Below are 14,082 nucleotides of genomic sequence, written 5' to 3' on the forward strand. Positions count from 1 at the left end.
ATCAAATCCAAGCTGGTGCCACGCACATAAATGCCTCTCCCAGTGAAGAGAGCCCTGTGGGGAAGGAGTCTCCCATTTCCAGAACCAAGCTGTTGTCCCATCCCTGTGTCAAGTTGGCGTGTGAGCCGATAAAAACCCCTGGGCTCACATCTTCCCAGAAATGCCAGTCAAAACCCAAGCAGCTATTCACCCAAAGTACCAATTTTATAGTTCTGCGTGTGTGTCTATAATCTATTTACCAGCATTCCTACTTCAGTATGTGCCTGTTAATAAGATTAGTAATTGAAAAGCTTGATAGGAATTGGCAAGCACAGCTCCTCCGCCTTCCCCTCCCCTCCAAGCCGGGCTGGCGTGGAGTCTGAGGCAGGGCTGGCAGAGCACCTGAAGGAGGGCAGGCACGAAGGCTCTGCTGGAACCTCTGCCTGCAAGGAGGCAATGGAGAAATCCCGGCCGCTATGGGACAACCCCCTGCAGTTCATTTTTGCCTGCATTTCCTATGCTGTGGGGCTAGGAAATGTGTGGAGGTTTCCATACTTGTGTCAGATGTACGGAGGAGGTAAGTGTGGCTTATGTTTCTCACTTCACTCGAGGATTATGGCAGGCTTTAAATCCAAAAGTGTGTTGTCCACGCCAATGCCCTGTCCACCAAGCAGGGCCTGGGGCAGAGTAGGAGGTCAGGCTTTTTGTTGGTGTGCAGTCTTTTCTATTGCTGCTTTATTTTACATATTCTTCAGCATGAGACTTTTACCTGACAGCTGCCTGATACAGCAGCTTTCATTTCCTTGAAGTGCAGTGCAACAGTGGCAAGGCCCATGTTTTCTGCAAGAGTGGAGGTAGAGTGAGAGATGTACTACCACATGGTATTAATGTATTACTTTCTTGCCCCGTTGAGCCACTCTGAAGGCATCAGAAACTAGTTCAGTTCCTTGTTAGTTCACTTGGAGCACATTGAGAAAGGGAAGTGCTTATGCCGATTCCGGGATCGGCTGGATTCTGTCAATTCGCTGTCACTAGTGTTGTCTTTCATACGAAACCTTACTTTAGGAAGTGATAACTTGGCTGCAATTCTGCCCTGAAGTTGGCTGAAACTCCTTAATCAACAGGAGTTGCACAGCTAAAGCCTCCTGGCTAAAGCTTTGAAAATGGGGAATGAATTGGGCTCCAGAAAAACCCAGCCTCTTTGAAAGATTGTCCTTCTAGGTCCAAACAGGAGAAAGATATTGTCTGTATCATACCAGCCACAGATACTCTTCCTTAGAAATCAAAATTCAGTTGATTAGATTAATTAAAACCCAACACTGATAATATTTTCTAATATACAGCTACCACTAATGACCATGTCTTGAATAATCCTTATAACAAGCCTCTTTTTACCAGACATCACAGTTTCATACTGCTGCTTGTACCTCATCGGTTGTTGTAGTGTTGGACCCACCTCAGTTGTGTATTAAGTGACATGATGAGCACCTGCCTCATCTGCTTCTGGTCTGCCTCTGCCTTCCCTTCAGGAAGAAACACACCGAGATGTTTCAGTGCTTCTTTGCTTGTTTTCTGTTTGTTTTGTTGGCTTGTAGCTTGTAAATGCACATTGGGTGGTAGGTTCATGCTGGTTGTTGAGAAGTCAGCTTGGTCCTGGGACTTCATCAGAGCTGCTCAGTGGGATCAGGTCAGAAAAATAAAGCCATAATACACTGGGTGAAATCACAGTAGAAGCTAGATGCTGCAGTAACTGAAGTTTTCTTACATGTTTCAGACAGCAGAGGAGACAGACATGCAGTGATTCCAGGTATATTCCTCTATGCAGATGCTTTTGAGAGTAGGGACTTCATGTCTGACAGTGGACTCTAGCACAATGCAAGTGTTTCTGCACACAGCTAAAATGCCTGTGATGAGTTCACCAGCAGCCTATCTTGGCAGACACCCTGAAGGACAGCAAAACTCAGACACTGGGGTCTTTGTGTGGTTTATCCTCTTCTTACCAGCCATCAGTAGTGTAGTAGATGGTGAAAATTATCTGAAATGTAGCCAAAGCTGGAACACTTGATTCAGCAAAAAAACCCAGAAGACTCAGTAAAGCTAAGTATTTTCTGAAAAGCATGTCTCAATGAGGAGTTTCTCCATTGCTTTTGTCCTCCCTGGTTAGATTTTCCAGAGGAGAGACAGCTCTCCCTCCTGTGAAATTAAAACTCCTGACAGCAGGCTTTGCTTTTCTTAATTGTTTTTCACCACCCTCTTAGAAAGGATTCGGTGGCTTTCCAGGGGTCTGCAAAACCCACACAGTCAAAACATCTTTTCAGGAGCTTAAAAGCTGGATAAGGCAGGCGCTAGGCTTAGGGGGTTTGCCAGCAACTGCTTGTTTGGCATCTTCCTTGTAGAAAAGCACAAAGCCAATGTCTGTCCTGCCCAGCAGAGCCCTTATGGCTGATGGTACTCATAAACAGGGTATTTGCAGACTTTACAACCTCCTGTCTTTCTGTTCATCAGCATCTTGCCTCCTTCCTCTTGCTTGTCTCTAGAGAGCTTGGTCTGAGGAGAGCCAGGGGGGTTCAGACCTTGTAGCTGCATTTCTCCTGTCCATAAGCAGGCTGAGCCAGGCCAAAGCGATGCTAGGATGGGTGTACAGCAGGATGGGTGCTCTGCAGCTCCCACCCCTGAGCGGGGAGGCCCTGGGCACCAGGTGGGATAGTGAGCAGGGGCAAGGGTGTTGCTGGCCAAGCATGGTGCCTGGAGCAGGCCTGGGCCATGTTCCATAGGCTGTGCCAGCTGTGGGGGTGTCTGGCCTTGGGCCTGTGTTTGTGGGTGATCGACACTGTGTGGAGCAACGCTCAGGTGTAAATGAGCAGGGAGGTCAGTGGAGCTGTGCTGGTTCCCAGCGGTTAAGGAGCTGGTTCATGCAGCTGCCCAGAGTCACTTTCATGAGACGTTGTGGTTCAACCCTTTAGAAAAGTAGCACCAGCAGCAAGACTGAAGTGCAAACAGGGTGCAGAGCAGAGGGCTTAGCCCCGGCACCCCCAGCTGTGGGGGGACACTGGGGTGAAGAGCAAGCCTGGAGGCACTCCTCTTCCTTGCAAAGTGGCAAAGCCATTGCCAAGAATGTGGTGAGGCTGCTTGGAGAGTGGAAGAGCCTTTGCAAAGGGCCCAATGCTGATTCCCCCTGCAGTGTGTGGCAAAACTCCTCTCAGCAACTGCTGGGGCAGCTCACACCTTGCCAGGACAGAGCAGCTGCGGGAGCTCTTAACGCTCCGACAGCTCCCTTGTGGCATAGGAAGTTATCTAACAGACTAACAAAGGGGTTGTTAATTACCAGAGAGCTGGGAGGTGGGAAATTAATTCCCAGAATAAACCGGATTATTGCTTGATGTGTATTTCCAGTTCTTTCCCTCAGTCACTGCCCAGAGTTCATTCCGCTGCGGTGCTGCACCGAGCCCATTGCAAGGAATGTTAATGCTGCAGATTAAATCCTAAAGAAGAGAGATTGACGTAAATATTTTTGGCTTGCTGTAAAAAGGGAAACAGGAAAGCCTTCGCAAAAATCCAGTTTTTGACTCAGTCAGCAGCTCTTTCTAAAGCGAGTCCCAAGTCGAGGACAAGGATTATTATTTTTTTTTTTTCCCAGCAGAAATTTAGGCCAAAGCGCATCCTGGTTGCCAGCTGGGAAAGTCCTTTGCCTTCCCTTGCCACCTGCCCACCCATTCCTGCTGGTCCTCTTCTGCAGGAGCATCCCTGTGGCTCTCTGTGCCAGGGAAGCAGGAATGAGCAGACATGGGACAGGGGAAGGCCGTGTGCCTCTGTTCCAGGGTCTGCTCCTGCAGGTGGAACCCTGGGAGGGAAGACTTTGCTGGCATTTGAGGGCTCTGCATGGGTTTTGGGGGGAGTTTTGTAGCTTTGCTTTTTAATTTAAGTCAGGCTAGTGTTCACCATGTTACTTAAAACTCTATTGAATGTAGAGGTTGCTGTTACTTTTTCATCGAGCACTTGGGCTGTGCTGCAGACCAGGGCACACAAAGTAAATCTTGCCCTCATCCTGTTTCTCTCATTATCTTTTACAAGGTTTGGCTGGCAGTTAGTTACCCTTTAACAGCCCCAGCCCCCAACATTGCTCAAGCCACCCGCACAGCACCTGAGCAGCCCCACGCGCCGGGGTGGTGACCGGCACATTTTAACATCAGAAATCCCAGTGCTGCCAAGTGCCTGTGGAAAATTCCCCATGTCCAGGTGCTTGGCATCCATCGGGATCTGGAATGCTATCTGAAACCCCATGAGATAACCCTCAGGGTTGGGCTGTGCCCTCAGTGCACAAGGTGCCTGGACAGGACCCAGCTCCCGCCACCTCCTGGGACACTTCATGGGGTGATTTCATCACAAATTGAATCAGGGCAACCGGGTGTTTATTATGCTGCTGTTCTGCTGAAGGTCACCTGTTGGGTTTTTCTTGCAGGTGGCTTTTTGATCCCGTATTTGATCATGCTGATTGCTGAGGGGATGCCACTGCTCTACCTGGAGCTGGCCGTGGGGCAGCGCATGCGTCAGGGCAGCATCGGTGCCTGGAAAATCATAAGTCCCTACCTCTGTGGTGTCGGTATGTTCTCAGCTTGGAACCTTATTTTTAAGCACCTGAGCAAGACGGATGATTTTGAATGGAGAGCTGTATCTTTTAGAGCAGAAGCCAGGCTGGAGGTGGGGTTTTACTGGGTCTCACCAGGCTGAGCAAAGCGGTGGTCCAGATGCCCCACAGCATGTGTTTACCCCATCCCTCACAGGGCACTGGAGCCAGACCCTGGCTCGCTGTACCAGGTCCCCAGCCACGGAGGTGTGAGTCTCTCTGCCTTCAGGCAGGTGGTCAAAACCATGGTGTGAGGGCCAGGGCTTAACTCAGCCCCTGGGGCTGCCCGCACTGGGCTTTGACCCCAAGTGCACCATCCCGATAAGCTCAACATTGAGTGATAAAATTACGTCTTTCCTACCATTGCTGCCTTTTACCAGTGTCTGCTCTCAGCTGCATTAGAATGTTATTAAATTACCCCAATAGCCCAAATTGTCACTAATCTACTTACATGCACGTTTTATTTGTAATGATAAATTGAATAGTCGTGCCCACAGGGGCTAAGGTATAAAGACCAATGCAGTATGGCCCTGATGGGAGCAGGATGAGGAGGAGGAGGCTGCCGTGGTGGGGAAAGGGCCTGTGCGTGGGGCCATGCGAAGGCAAAGCCCTCTCTCCATGCTGGCCACAGTGCCCCCCCTGAGTGTTACAGGGCCATAGGCGTTTTGGGGTTTCACTGCTAACCAAGTGCATCCCTTCATGCCTGCAGGCGTTGCCAGTGTCATCGTCTCCTTCTTCCTCTCCATGTACTACAATGTGATCAACGCCTGGGCCTTCTGGTACCTCTTCCACTCCTTCCAGGTGTGTGGGTGCCCAGCAGCACCATGGAGGCTGGTGGTGGCCCTGCACTGGTGCTGGACATTGCCCTCCACCATTGTCAGCCACTGGAGGGGGGAGGTGGTGGGACCAAAAGTTCCAGAATCCCTCCAAGGGCATTTCCAGGGAAAAAAGTCCCGCAGTGGAACCCTACTCTGGGGTTGCCCCAAGTTTACCAGGGTGTCTCCTCTTCATGAAATGCAGGTTGAGGCCTGCCCTGTGAGGCCTTAAGCCTTGGTGGCCGTGTTGTCCTGCACCCTGGGGTGGGTCCGTCAAGATCAGGAGGGTCATCCCCGGGGGAGAGGGTCAGAGAGGCTCAGTCCTCAAGGAGAGGGTCATCTGCAGGGATCATGGCCAGGACCAAGGGAGAGGCTCTGGCAGCACCATGTAGGGACAAGCAAGGCCTGGACAAAAAGCTGCCTTTGCCTTCATCTCCCCTGGCTCTCCCCACCACGCTGACAGCAGGCACTTGCCCCTTGTCTCTCTCCTTCCTCTCAGGACCCTCTGCCATGGGCCACTTGCCCCCTGAACATCAACCGCACCGGCTATGAGGAAGAATGTGAGAAGACATCATCTACCCAGTACTTCTGGTACCGGCAGACCCTCAACATCTCTCCGTCGCTGGAGGACAGCGGCAGCCTGCAGTGGGAGCAGGCGCTCTGCCTGACACTGGCCTGGCTGGTGGTCTACCTCTGCATCCTCCGCGGCACGGAGTCCACTGGCAAGGTGAGAGGTGGGCACAGCCCCATCGAGTCCGGGCAGGGTAGGGGAAGGAGAAACAAGTGCCAAATAAGGCCAATTGCAAGGTCCTGCACCTGGGGCGGCACGATCCCAAGCACAAATACAGGTTGGGTGGAGAATGAATTGAGAGTAGTCCTGAGGAGAAGGACCTGGGGGTGTTGGTTGATGAGAAGCTCAACACGGGTCACCAATGGGTGCTTGCAGCCCAGAAAGCCAGCTGTGTCCTGGGCTGCGTCAAAAGCAGCGTGGCCAGCAGGGCCAGGGAGGCAGTTCTCCCCCTCTACTCTGCTCTTGTGAGACCCACCTGGAGTGCTGTGTCAAGTTCTGGAGACCCCGGCACAGGAAGGACACGGAGCTTATGAAGAGGGTCCAGAGAAGGGCCACAGAGATGACCAGAGGGCTGGAGCACCTCTCCTATGAAGACAGGCTTGAGAGGGTTGGGGCTGTTCAGCCTGGAGAAGAGAAGGCTCTGAAGAGACAGCCTTTGAGTACCTGAAGGGCCTACAGGAAAGCTGGGGAGGGACTTTTTACAAGGGCATGGAGTGATAAGACAAGGGGTAACAGCTTTAAACTAGAAGAGGGGAGATTTAGGTTAGACATTAGGAAGAAATTCTTCACTATGAGGGTGGTGAGACACTGGAACAGGTTGTCCAGGGAAATGGTGGGTGTCCCCTGATTGAAAGTGTTCGAGGCCAGACTGGATGGGGCTTTGAGCAACCTGGTCTAGTGGAAGGTGTCCCTGCCCATGGCAGGGGGGTTGGAACTAGATGATCTTTAAGGTCCCTTCCAAACCATTGTATGATTCTGTCGCTCTATGAAAAGGCAGCAGCCAAGGCTGCTGTTAGTTGGGGTTAGGGTGTCTCCATGGGACCAGCCAACCCCGCTGCCTCTGCCAACCTGTGGGGTTGTAACTGAAAAGGGCTCAACCAAAGCACTGAGTGATACTAAAATAACAAACAAACAACCAGAAAAGTTCTTTAAATCCGGGCAGCACTGCTGCACAACCAGCCACCAGGCTGCTGGCCCTGCAGAAAGCTGCCTGCCACCACAGAGCCATGTCCTGGAAGCATAGAATTGTTAAGGTTGGAAGGGACCTTAAAGATCATCTAGTTCCAACCCCCTTGTCTGTTCCTCAGTCTTTGCAAGAAGAAGAAGGAGAAGGTGGCTACTGAGCATTTTTGCTCAATTTTTATTTACAGCAGAAGTTATGAGGAAGTTCTGAAAGGGGGGGGGGAGAAGCAATGTCCTGGCTGAGCCTGCACTAAGCAGCGAGCTGAGGGCTCTAATCCCCAAATCGTATTAACCGAACGCAGAAAGCCAAGAGACTGTAAACCAAGAATAACCTGTTAAACTTGCTGCAGCTGGCTTTGTGGGCAGAAAAGAAACAATCAATAGCCCAAGGCACATTGAAAGGCAATTGTGAAGGCAGAGTCTCCTCAGAGGGAGCAAAGGGAAGCTTCCCCCACATCCCCAGTGGGCTGTCCTGCTGGTGAAAGGCAGGCTGCTGCTTTTCCAGGTGTGTGACAAGGAAAGGCAGGTGTCCACTGGCAGTGTAGGCAGGTGTAAACTGGGAGAATGTTTGGTAATTGCCCATTTGTTTTTCTTCCCAAGAGCTTGGGAAGGCATGTGTTTTGTGAGTTTTTGTATAAATTTCTGGGCGAACCATTGGGCACGTTTTTTGAAGTGGGTTTTGTTGGGTTTTTTTGTGGTGGTGGGGTTTTCTTGCATGTAGCTCTTTCCAGCATGGAGATTAAACACTTAGATTCAAATTCAAAGGTTTGCTCAAAAGCTCATAGGTGGAAGACAATGGAAAGATTTAATTCTCTTCATCCTGCTGTCTGGGTTATGTTAAGTTAAAAGTCTTTTTCACATCTGAATTAAAGTGGTTTTTGACCTTTGATGATGTCTGCTCACCTTCCTCTTAGAGCAGATGACTGACCTTTGCCTAATGTACTCTTGACAGGCAGTTGCAGGCTGGTGTTACTCCACTAAATGCTGTAGAACGGAGTTTGTAAATGCTGCATGTATTTTAAAAGTAATTCCTATCCTTTTTTTTCCAATCCAAACCAGCGGATATGTTAGCACAGGGTCTTTTATTAATAAGAAGAACTTGTTTCCCTAAAACTTAAATCTAAAGCTGGATTCATCTGAAAATATTTCTTCAAAGATTAATACAAAGTTACAAAAACTTTACATAGAGCATTTCCACTACTGAAAGTGAGAAAGCTGATCTATTACAGCCAGTCTTGTGTATTGTTTAGACCAAGGTTATTTCCTCTCCTTCCTCCAGGTGGTCTATGTAACAGCCTCTTTGCCATACTGCGTTCTCATTATATACCTCATCAGAGGATTAACACTTCATGGAGCTGTGAATGGGCTTGTCTACATGTTCACACCAAAGGTACAGAAAAATCATACTGAGTATTTCACAAAATGTTTTTAGTTACTAAATGTATAGGATCTTAAAAGATTGTAATAATCCTGTTCCTTATGTTGAACTTTTGCAGCAGTATCTCAGGTCAGGCAGCTTGAAACCCTGTCTGGGAGCTGCGGGAGGCTGTTCTGCCATGGTGCCTGCAAGCTGCTTGCTTTCTCCTGCAGAAAAACACCTGCCCATTAGCATAAACCATAGTGTATTACTTCCAGACTGAGCAGTAACCCTGCCCAAAAGACGCCACTGAGCTACAAGGGGTGCACGAAGGGGACTTTCCCCCTCTCCATCCCAGTAGGATGCTGTCCACGCACAGCTTCCCACTGCCCCTCTCCCCATCTGATTTTGCAGCTGGAACAGCTGGCAAACCCCAAGGCATGGATCAGTGCTGCCACACAGATCTTCTTCTCTCTGGGCCTGGGCTTTGGCAGCCTCATCGCCTTCGCTAGCTACAACGAGCCCAGCAACAACTGCGAGAGACACGCCGTCATCGTCTCGCTCATCAACAGCACCACCTCCATATTTGCCAGCATCGTCACCTTCTCCATCTATGGCTTCAAGGCAACGTTTAATTACGAGAGCTGTATAAACAAGTAAGAGTATTTCACCCGTTTTCCACCACAGGCCGTTCTGGGGAAGGTGAGCGGGAGGGAGCAGGGGGAGAGGTAAATAAATAACAGCCCACGGTGCTGCCAGTGCTGCCCCACGCCCAGCTCGGATATTGCTCGAATAAACCTAATAGTGTGATTTAAAGTGGTGAAGGCTGAGATGAAAGGTCAGAGCTGGTGTGCCTTTTGACACCTGGGAGCTCAGCCGCCTCAGCGGTGATGCTCCGGAGGTGCCCAGCAGCCTGCAGGATCGTGCCTTAAGGCAGCAAGCTTCCATGAGGTCCCTGGCATAGGGCCCGAGGCAGTTACACTTTTACTCGTGCATTTACAGCTTCCAACCTATCTGCTGATGAGAGAGGAAACCAAGCTGCTAGTCACTGCTCCTTGCCAAAAGGCTCGTTAAATTGGTGAGGTGTGGACGTGGGACTGGAGGGCAAAGGGGAAGAGAAACCAGCCAGCACTGGCTGGCACCCAAAATACCTGCCAGCTCCCTCCTGGGTGCCTTAGAGCAGCAGCCTAGGTGCAGGAGCTGCTCTCTCCAAAGCAGAGATGAGCACAAGGCTGCCAGTATCCCAGCCCTCTCTGGAAATGCCATGGCCACAGCTTACACCTGGGGAGACCAGAGCCCTGGGGCAGGCAGAGCATCCCTGTGTGGGGGCTGAGGGAGAAGAGGATGCAGTATGAACCTGGCATCAGTTTTTTTATACCTTGTCCTGAAAGACATTCAATTCCAATAATCTTTCCCAGGGTGATCCTGCTGCTGATTAACGCTTTTGACCTGGAGGAAGGCTCTTTAACAGCAGACAACCTCAAGGAGATGAAGGACTACCTCATGGCCAAGCACCCACGGGAATACACACAGTTACTGCCGCAGCTGAAAAACTGCAGCTTGGAAGCTGAACTAGATACAGTGAGTTGCTGCTTTGTGCTGGTGCCTGGGCTCCTCTCCTACCTTTTCTTCTCCCAAGCCTGGCAGCCCCTCAGCTCCACACGGGCACATCTAGTACCCCCTGGAGCTGCCTTGTCAGGACTGTGGTGGGGGTCATTTCTGCACCTCAGGATGGGGCAGGGGGCACTGGCTCAGCCCTGAAAGGAGCTTGCTTGGCTCATTAGCAACTGAGCTGGGGGGCAATGCAGCCAGACTGCTGGCTCCAGCTGTGGGACAGGGCAGGTCACAAAGGTACAGGGCAAATGTATTTACTGTGAGCAGAACTGTGCCCGTTTCTATCCTGTTTGGATAAATGGGTGAACATCTGCCTTTGCTGTGCAGAGCCACCACCATGGGTGTATTTTGTCATTGTGGAGGATCAGTCTCACATGTCACTACTCTTGTGTCCTCTACGAAGCTGAGTTGCTGCCCGTAACTCCCTCCTTTTCCCCCTCTTGCTGGCAGGCTGTCCAGGGGACCGGACTGGCCTTCATAGTCTATTCTGAAGCAATCAAAAACATGGAGGTGCCCCAGCTATACTCCGTGCTCTACTTTGCCATGCTGATGCTGGGGATCGGCAGCATGCTGGGGAACACCGCCGCCATCCTCACGCCGCTGACTGACAGCAAGGCCATTGCTGCCCGGTTCCCCAAGGAGGTGATCTCAGGTGAGCACCTGCCATGAGCAGCAGAGCCCATGCAGGGAGAGAGCACATACCCCCACAGCCATTCAGGGGTCCTCTTTGATCTCAGGTGGAGCAGAGAATATCAAATACAATTCCAGAAGGTTTTTGCCTGCCCTTGGGAAATCCTGCCCAGGCTGCAGAGCACCTTCCCCTGGGAGCTGTATGTTGGCAGGCTTCCCAACACACTCCCAACTCCTTCAGACTTGTGTCTACTTCCTAGTGAAACTCAAAGGGCCAGTGAACACCTCTTCAGTCTCATCACTGGTATCCCAATGGCAAACCACTTGAGTCTTTGGGCAAAAGTGATATGTGCTTGCTTTCAGGCAGCTGTCCCACCTTAAAACCTGGTTAGCTGGATGCCCAGCACTGACAGCAGATGCTGCACACACACCCAACAACCCTATAATCAGGAGTCAATCATCTCAGCCCTGCTGGGATGATGTGCTGTGACTGTGCAGGTCTAAGGAGCAGCAGTTTAAGGCTACACCAGCATAGTCACACACACACATGCACACAGAGACAGGTCTTTTCCAAATGGCAAAAAAATGTCTTTCTCCTCTGAGAAAGCTGCTCCCTGACAGAAATCCCACCAGCTTTTTAGTGACAAGAAGTATGACATTTTCCTACCCACAATTAGATTTCCAGGTCTAACAGCAGGGTCCCTCTTTTATCCATGCAGGTGCTGTGTGCTTTATTAACTGTGTGATTGGCCTCATCTTCACCATGGAGGCTGGAAATTACTGGTTTGACATATTCAACGACTATGCAGCCACCCTCTCACTGCTGCTCATCGTGCTGGTAGAGACCATTGCTGTGTGCTACATCTACGGGATAAGAAGGTAGAAGTTTGAACCCTCCTTACTTCAGAGCTGGGGTGTGACCACTGGCCAAGACACACAGGGCCAAGAATAAAAACACCACCTTGGGATATATTTTCCTCCTACTCTGTGGGATCAATGAGGCAAGGGGGAGTCTCTCTTGCCCTGCAGATACCTTCCAGGGCCTTGGGAAAGGGCTGGAGCCAGGCTGGGCTGCCACCTTCTCTGTGGGCATGAGCAGTACACACTGCTCCCTGGTTGTCTTCTCTTTGGTCTCAAGAGCACCTTCTGCCGAAACGCTGCTTCTCCTTTCCCAGCAAGTCAGTGTGAGCACAGCAGTGCTGCCAAGTCTGGCCGGTCACCTTGCCCATCGCTGCTCTCTCAAGTCATCCCTTGAGAGTAAAGGCAATATTCAGCAACAGCAAAGGTTTTAGGCACCAGAGGTGTTTGTGCTCAGGGCATCTCAAGGAAAGGGGTCACCTTTCCCATCGCTGCTCTCTCAAGTCATCCCTTGAGGGTAAAGGCAATATTCAGCAACAGCAAAGGTTTTAGGCACCAGAGGTGTTTGTGCTCAGGGCATCTCAAGGAAAAGGCTTTGGTATTGCTTTGTTAGTCTGCAAGTACAACACGTGTACAGGCACCTTGACTGGCATTAGGGCCTTGATGGGTTCAAGGCCTTCAAGTCAGATCCAGGTTTCCTGCCTGATTTTAGGTGTCACCTCCAGCATCAGTACTTCCTCAAAGACAGTCAAGTAACAGCAGTGAGAACAGCTCAACTACCCAAAACCAAGCCGTTTTCTCCACCTTACTTCAGCAGTATTGCTTACACCAGTGGTCTGAACTTGTGCCCCAGGCAGAGTTTTGTTGGGACTTTCCCTCTGTACCCATGCCTAGCTACTCTTACCCAGTCTGGGATCCTCTCAGAAGCCCTGCTATATTTTTTATTGTGCCCTCACTGTATCACCGTGGTGATCCAGTTCTTCAGATGATACCTCCAAGCTCATTACTCCTCTGGTCAACTATACTCTCTGTTCCCATATATTTAATTCTATAGGTGGTTTTGAAATAACTCGGATCATGGTATCGACTGAACAAATACAGCTATTTTCAAAAATTTTTTTTTTTTTTTTAAACAGATTTGAGAAAGATCTTTACACCATGATTGGACGCAAGCCAAACTGGTATTGGAAAATTATGTGGGCTTTTGTTAGTCCTTTGCTAATTATAAGCCTATTTATATTTTACATCACCGACTATATCCTCACAGGAACACTGCAATACCAAGCATGGGATGCCACACAGGTAAAATAGGTCTGGTTTGGGGGTTTTCTTTGTTGTTTCTTTGTTGCTTGGTTGGTTTTTAATTCCTCCAAGGACACAGGCTTCCTTCCTAGCTACAGCATTCCACAAAACTGCCTTGCAGCTGAAGTCAGGGCACCTCCCTAATTTTGTGGCAATGGAAAAAACCTGACCTAGTGACAATGTCATGGTTCTGTAAAATGGGAGACATTTCCTACTACAATTCTTAATCGATCCCTTCAAACAGGAACATTTTATTCCCGTTGATTGAAGACCCACATATTATCTTAAAAATAATCTTTGAACAGGAAAAATACTTTCAAAGTGTAGCATTTTGAACAAATGTAGTGATATTTTTAACAGAACTAAGCTGCTGCAGGAATAGCTTTCAGAAACCACTCTGGTTTGCATTAATTTCCATCTTTTTCTTCATGGCCAAAAGGCTTTTATATGAATGTTGAACCACTGTGTATTTATCACAGAGGAATTACTACTGGATAAGTAATCCCTGCTTTCACATCATTTTGTGGAATTGTTCCTAGCATGCAGCAACAAATTACGCCTGTTGTTTTCATGTCTTTGCTGATTTGGGACCCAGTTGGGAGCCTGGCCTGTTGACAGGGTGTCAGCACGAGCCCACAGGCTCCAAGGGAGGAACGGCAGAGACCTGACAGAGGTCAGGGCTGAGCCATCTCATTAAGAAATATTAATCAAGCCAAAATGTGGTCTTTACCAAAGCTTGCACAAGATTTCCCCAGTATTTTTGTCAGCAGCTCTGCCAATTTTAAGCTTGAATGGTCGGACAAAGCAAAGCACAGGCTGCTGCAGCCTTCAAGTGCTTCTCAGATGTCCTTTGCTCCAGCCCGGGGGCACTGAAAACGACAGATCCCCCAATTCCAACCCCTTCTTCTTTCCCTTGCAGGGGCAGTTGGTGACAAAGGATTACCCAAGTTATGCCCTTGCAGTAATTGGGCTGCTGGTGGCAGCATCCACCATGTGCATCCCCCTGGGGGCTCTAATAACTTTTATAAGGAAGAGACTGAAGAGGGAAAGTGTTTCAACCGTTGCATGAACACCAACAGCTGGATTTGGGAAGACCTTCCCCCCATCATCAGTGAGCGGGCACTTCTGGAAGACAGCAGCAACCATTACT

General features: G+C 49.8%; 1 protein-coding gene across 1 annotated transcript; it reads left to right on the forward strand.

Annotated features, from left to right (window-relative positions):
* The first annotated feature begins 335 nt into the window (after positions 1–335).
* Positions 336–14,082, forward strand: SLC6A20 (solute carrier family 6 member 20). The gene is made up of 11 exons (XM_051611477.1): positions 336–556; positions 4,439–4,579; positions 5,313–5,404; positions 5,918–6,145; positions 8,451–8,561; positions 8,943–9,184; positions 9,947–10,109; positions 10,593–10,794; positions 11,492–11,651; positions 12,767–12,932; positions 13,852–14,082. Exons 1-11 carry the CDS (start codon positions 436–438, stop codon positions 13,999–14,001), a joined length of 1,776 nt encoding a protein of 591 aa, XP_051467437.1. The 5' UTR covers positions 336–435; the 3' UTR covers positions 14,002–14,082.

Source organism: Apus apus, chromosome 2 (genome assembly GCF_020740795.1).
Source record: "Apus apus isolate bApuApu2 chromosome 2, bApuApu2.pri.cur, whole genome shotgun sequence".
Classification (NCBI taxonomy): domain Eukaryota; kingdom Metazoa; phylum Chordata; class Aves; order Apodiformes; family Apodidae; genus Apus; species Apus apus.

Coding starts and splice junctions, on each gene's coding strand:
- SLC6A20 (XM_051611477.1), top strand. CDS start 436: ATGGAGAAATCCCGGCCGCTATGGGACAACCCCCTGCAGTTCATTTTT. Junction 6,146..8,450: donor GCACGGAGTCCACTGGCAAG/GTGAGAGGTGGG, acceptor TCCTTCCTCCAG/GTGGTCTATGTAACAGCCTC. Junction 10,795..11,491: donor CCCCAAGGAGGTGATCTCAG/GTGAGCACCTGC, acceptor TTATCCATGCAG/GTGCTGTGTGCTTTATTAAC.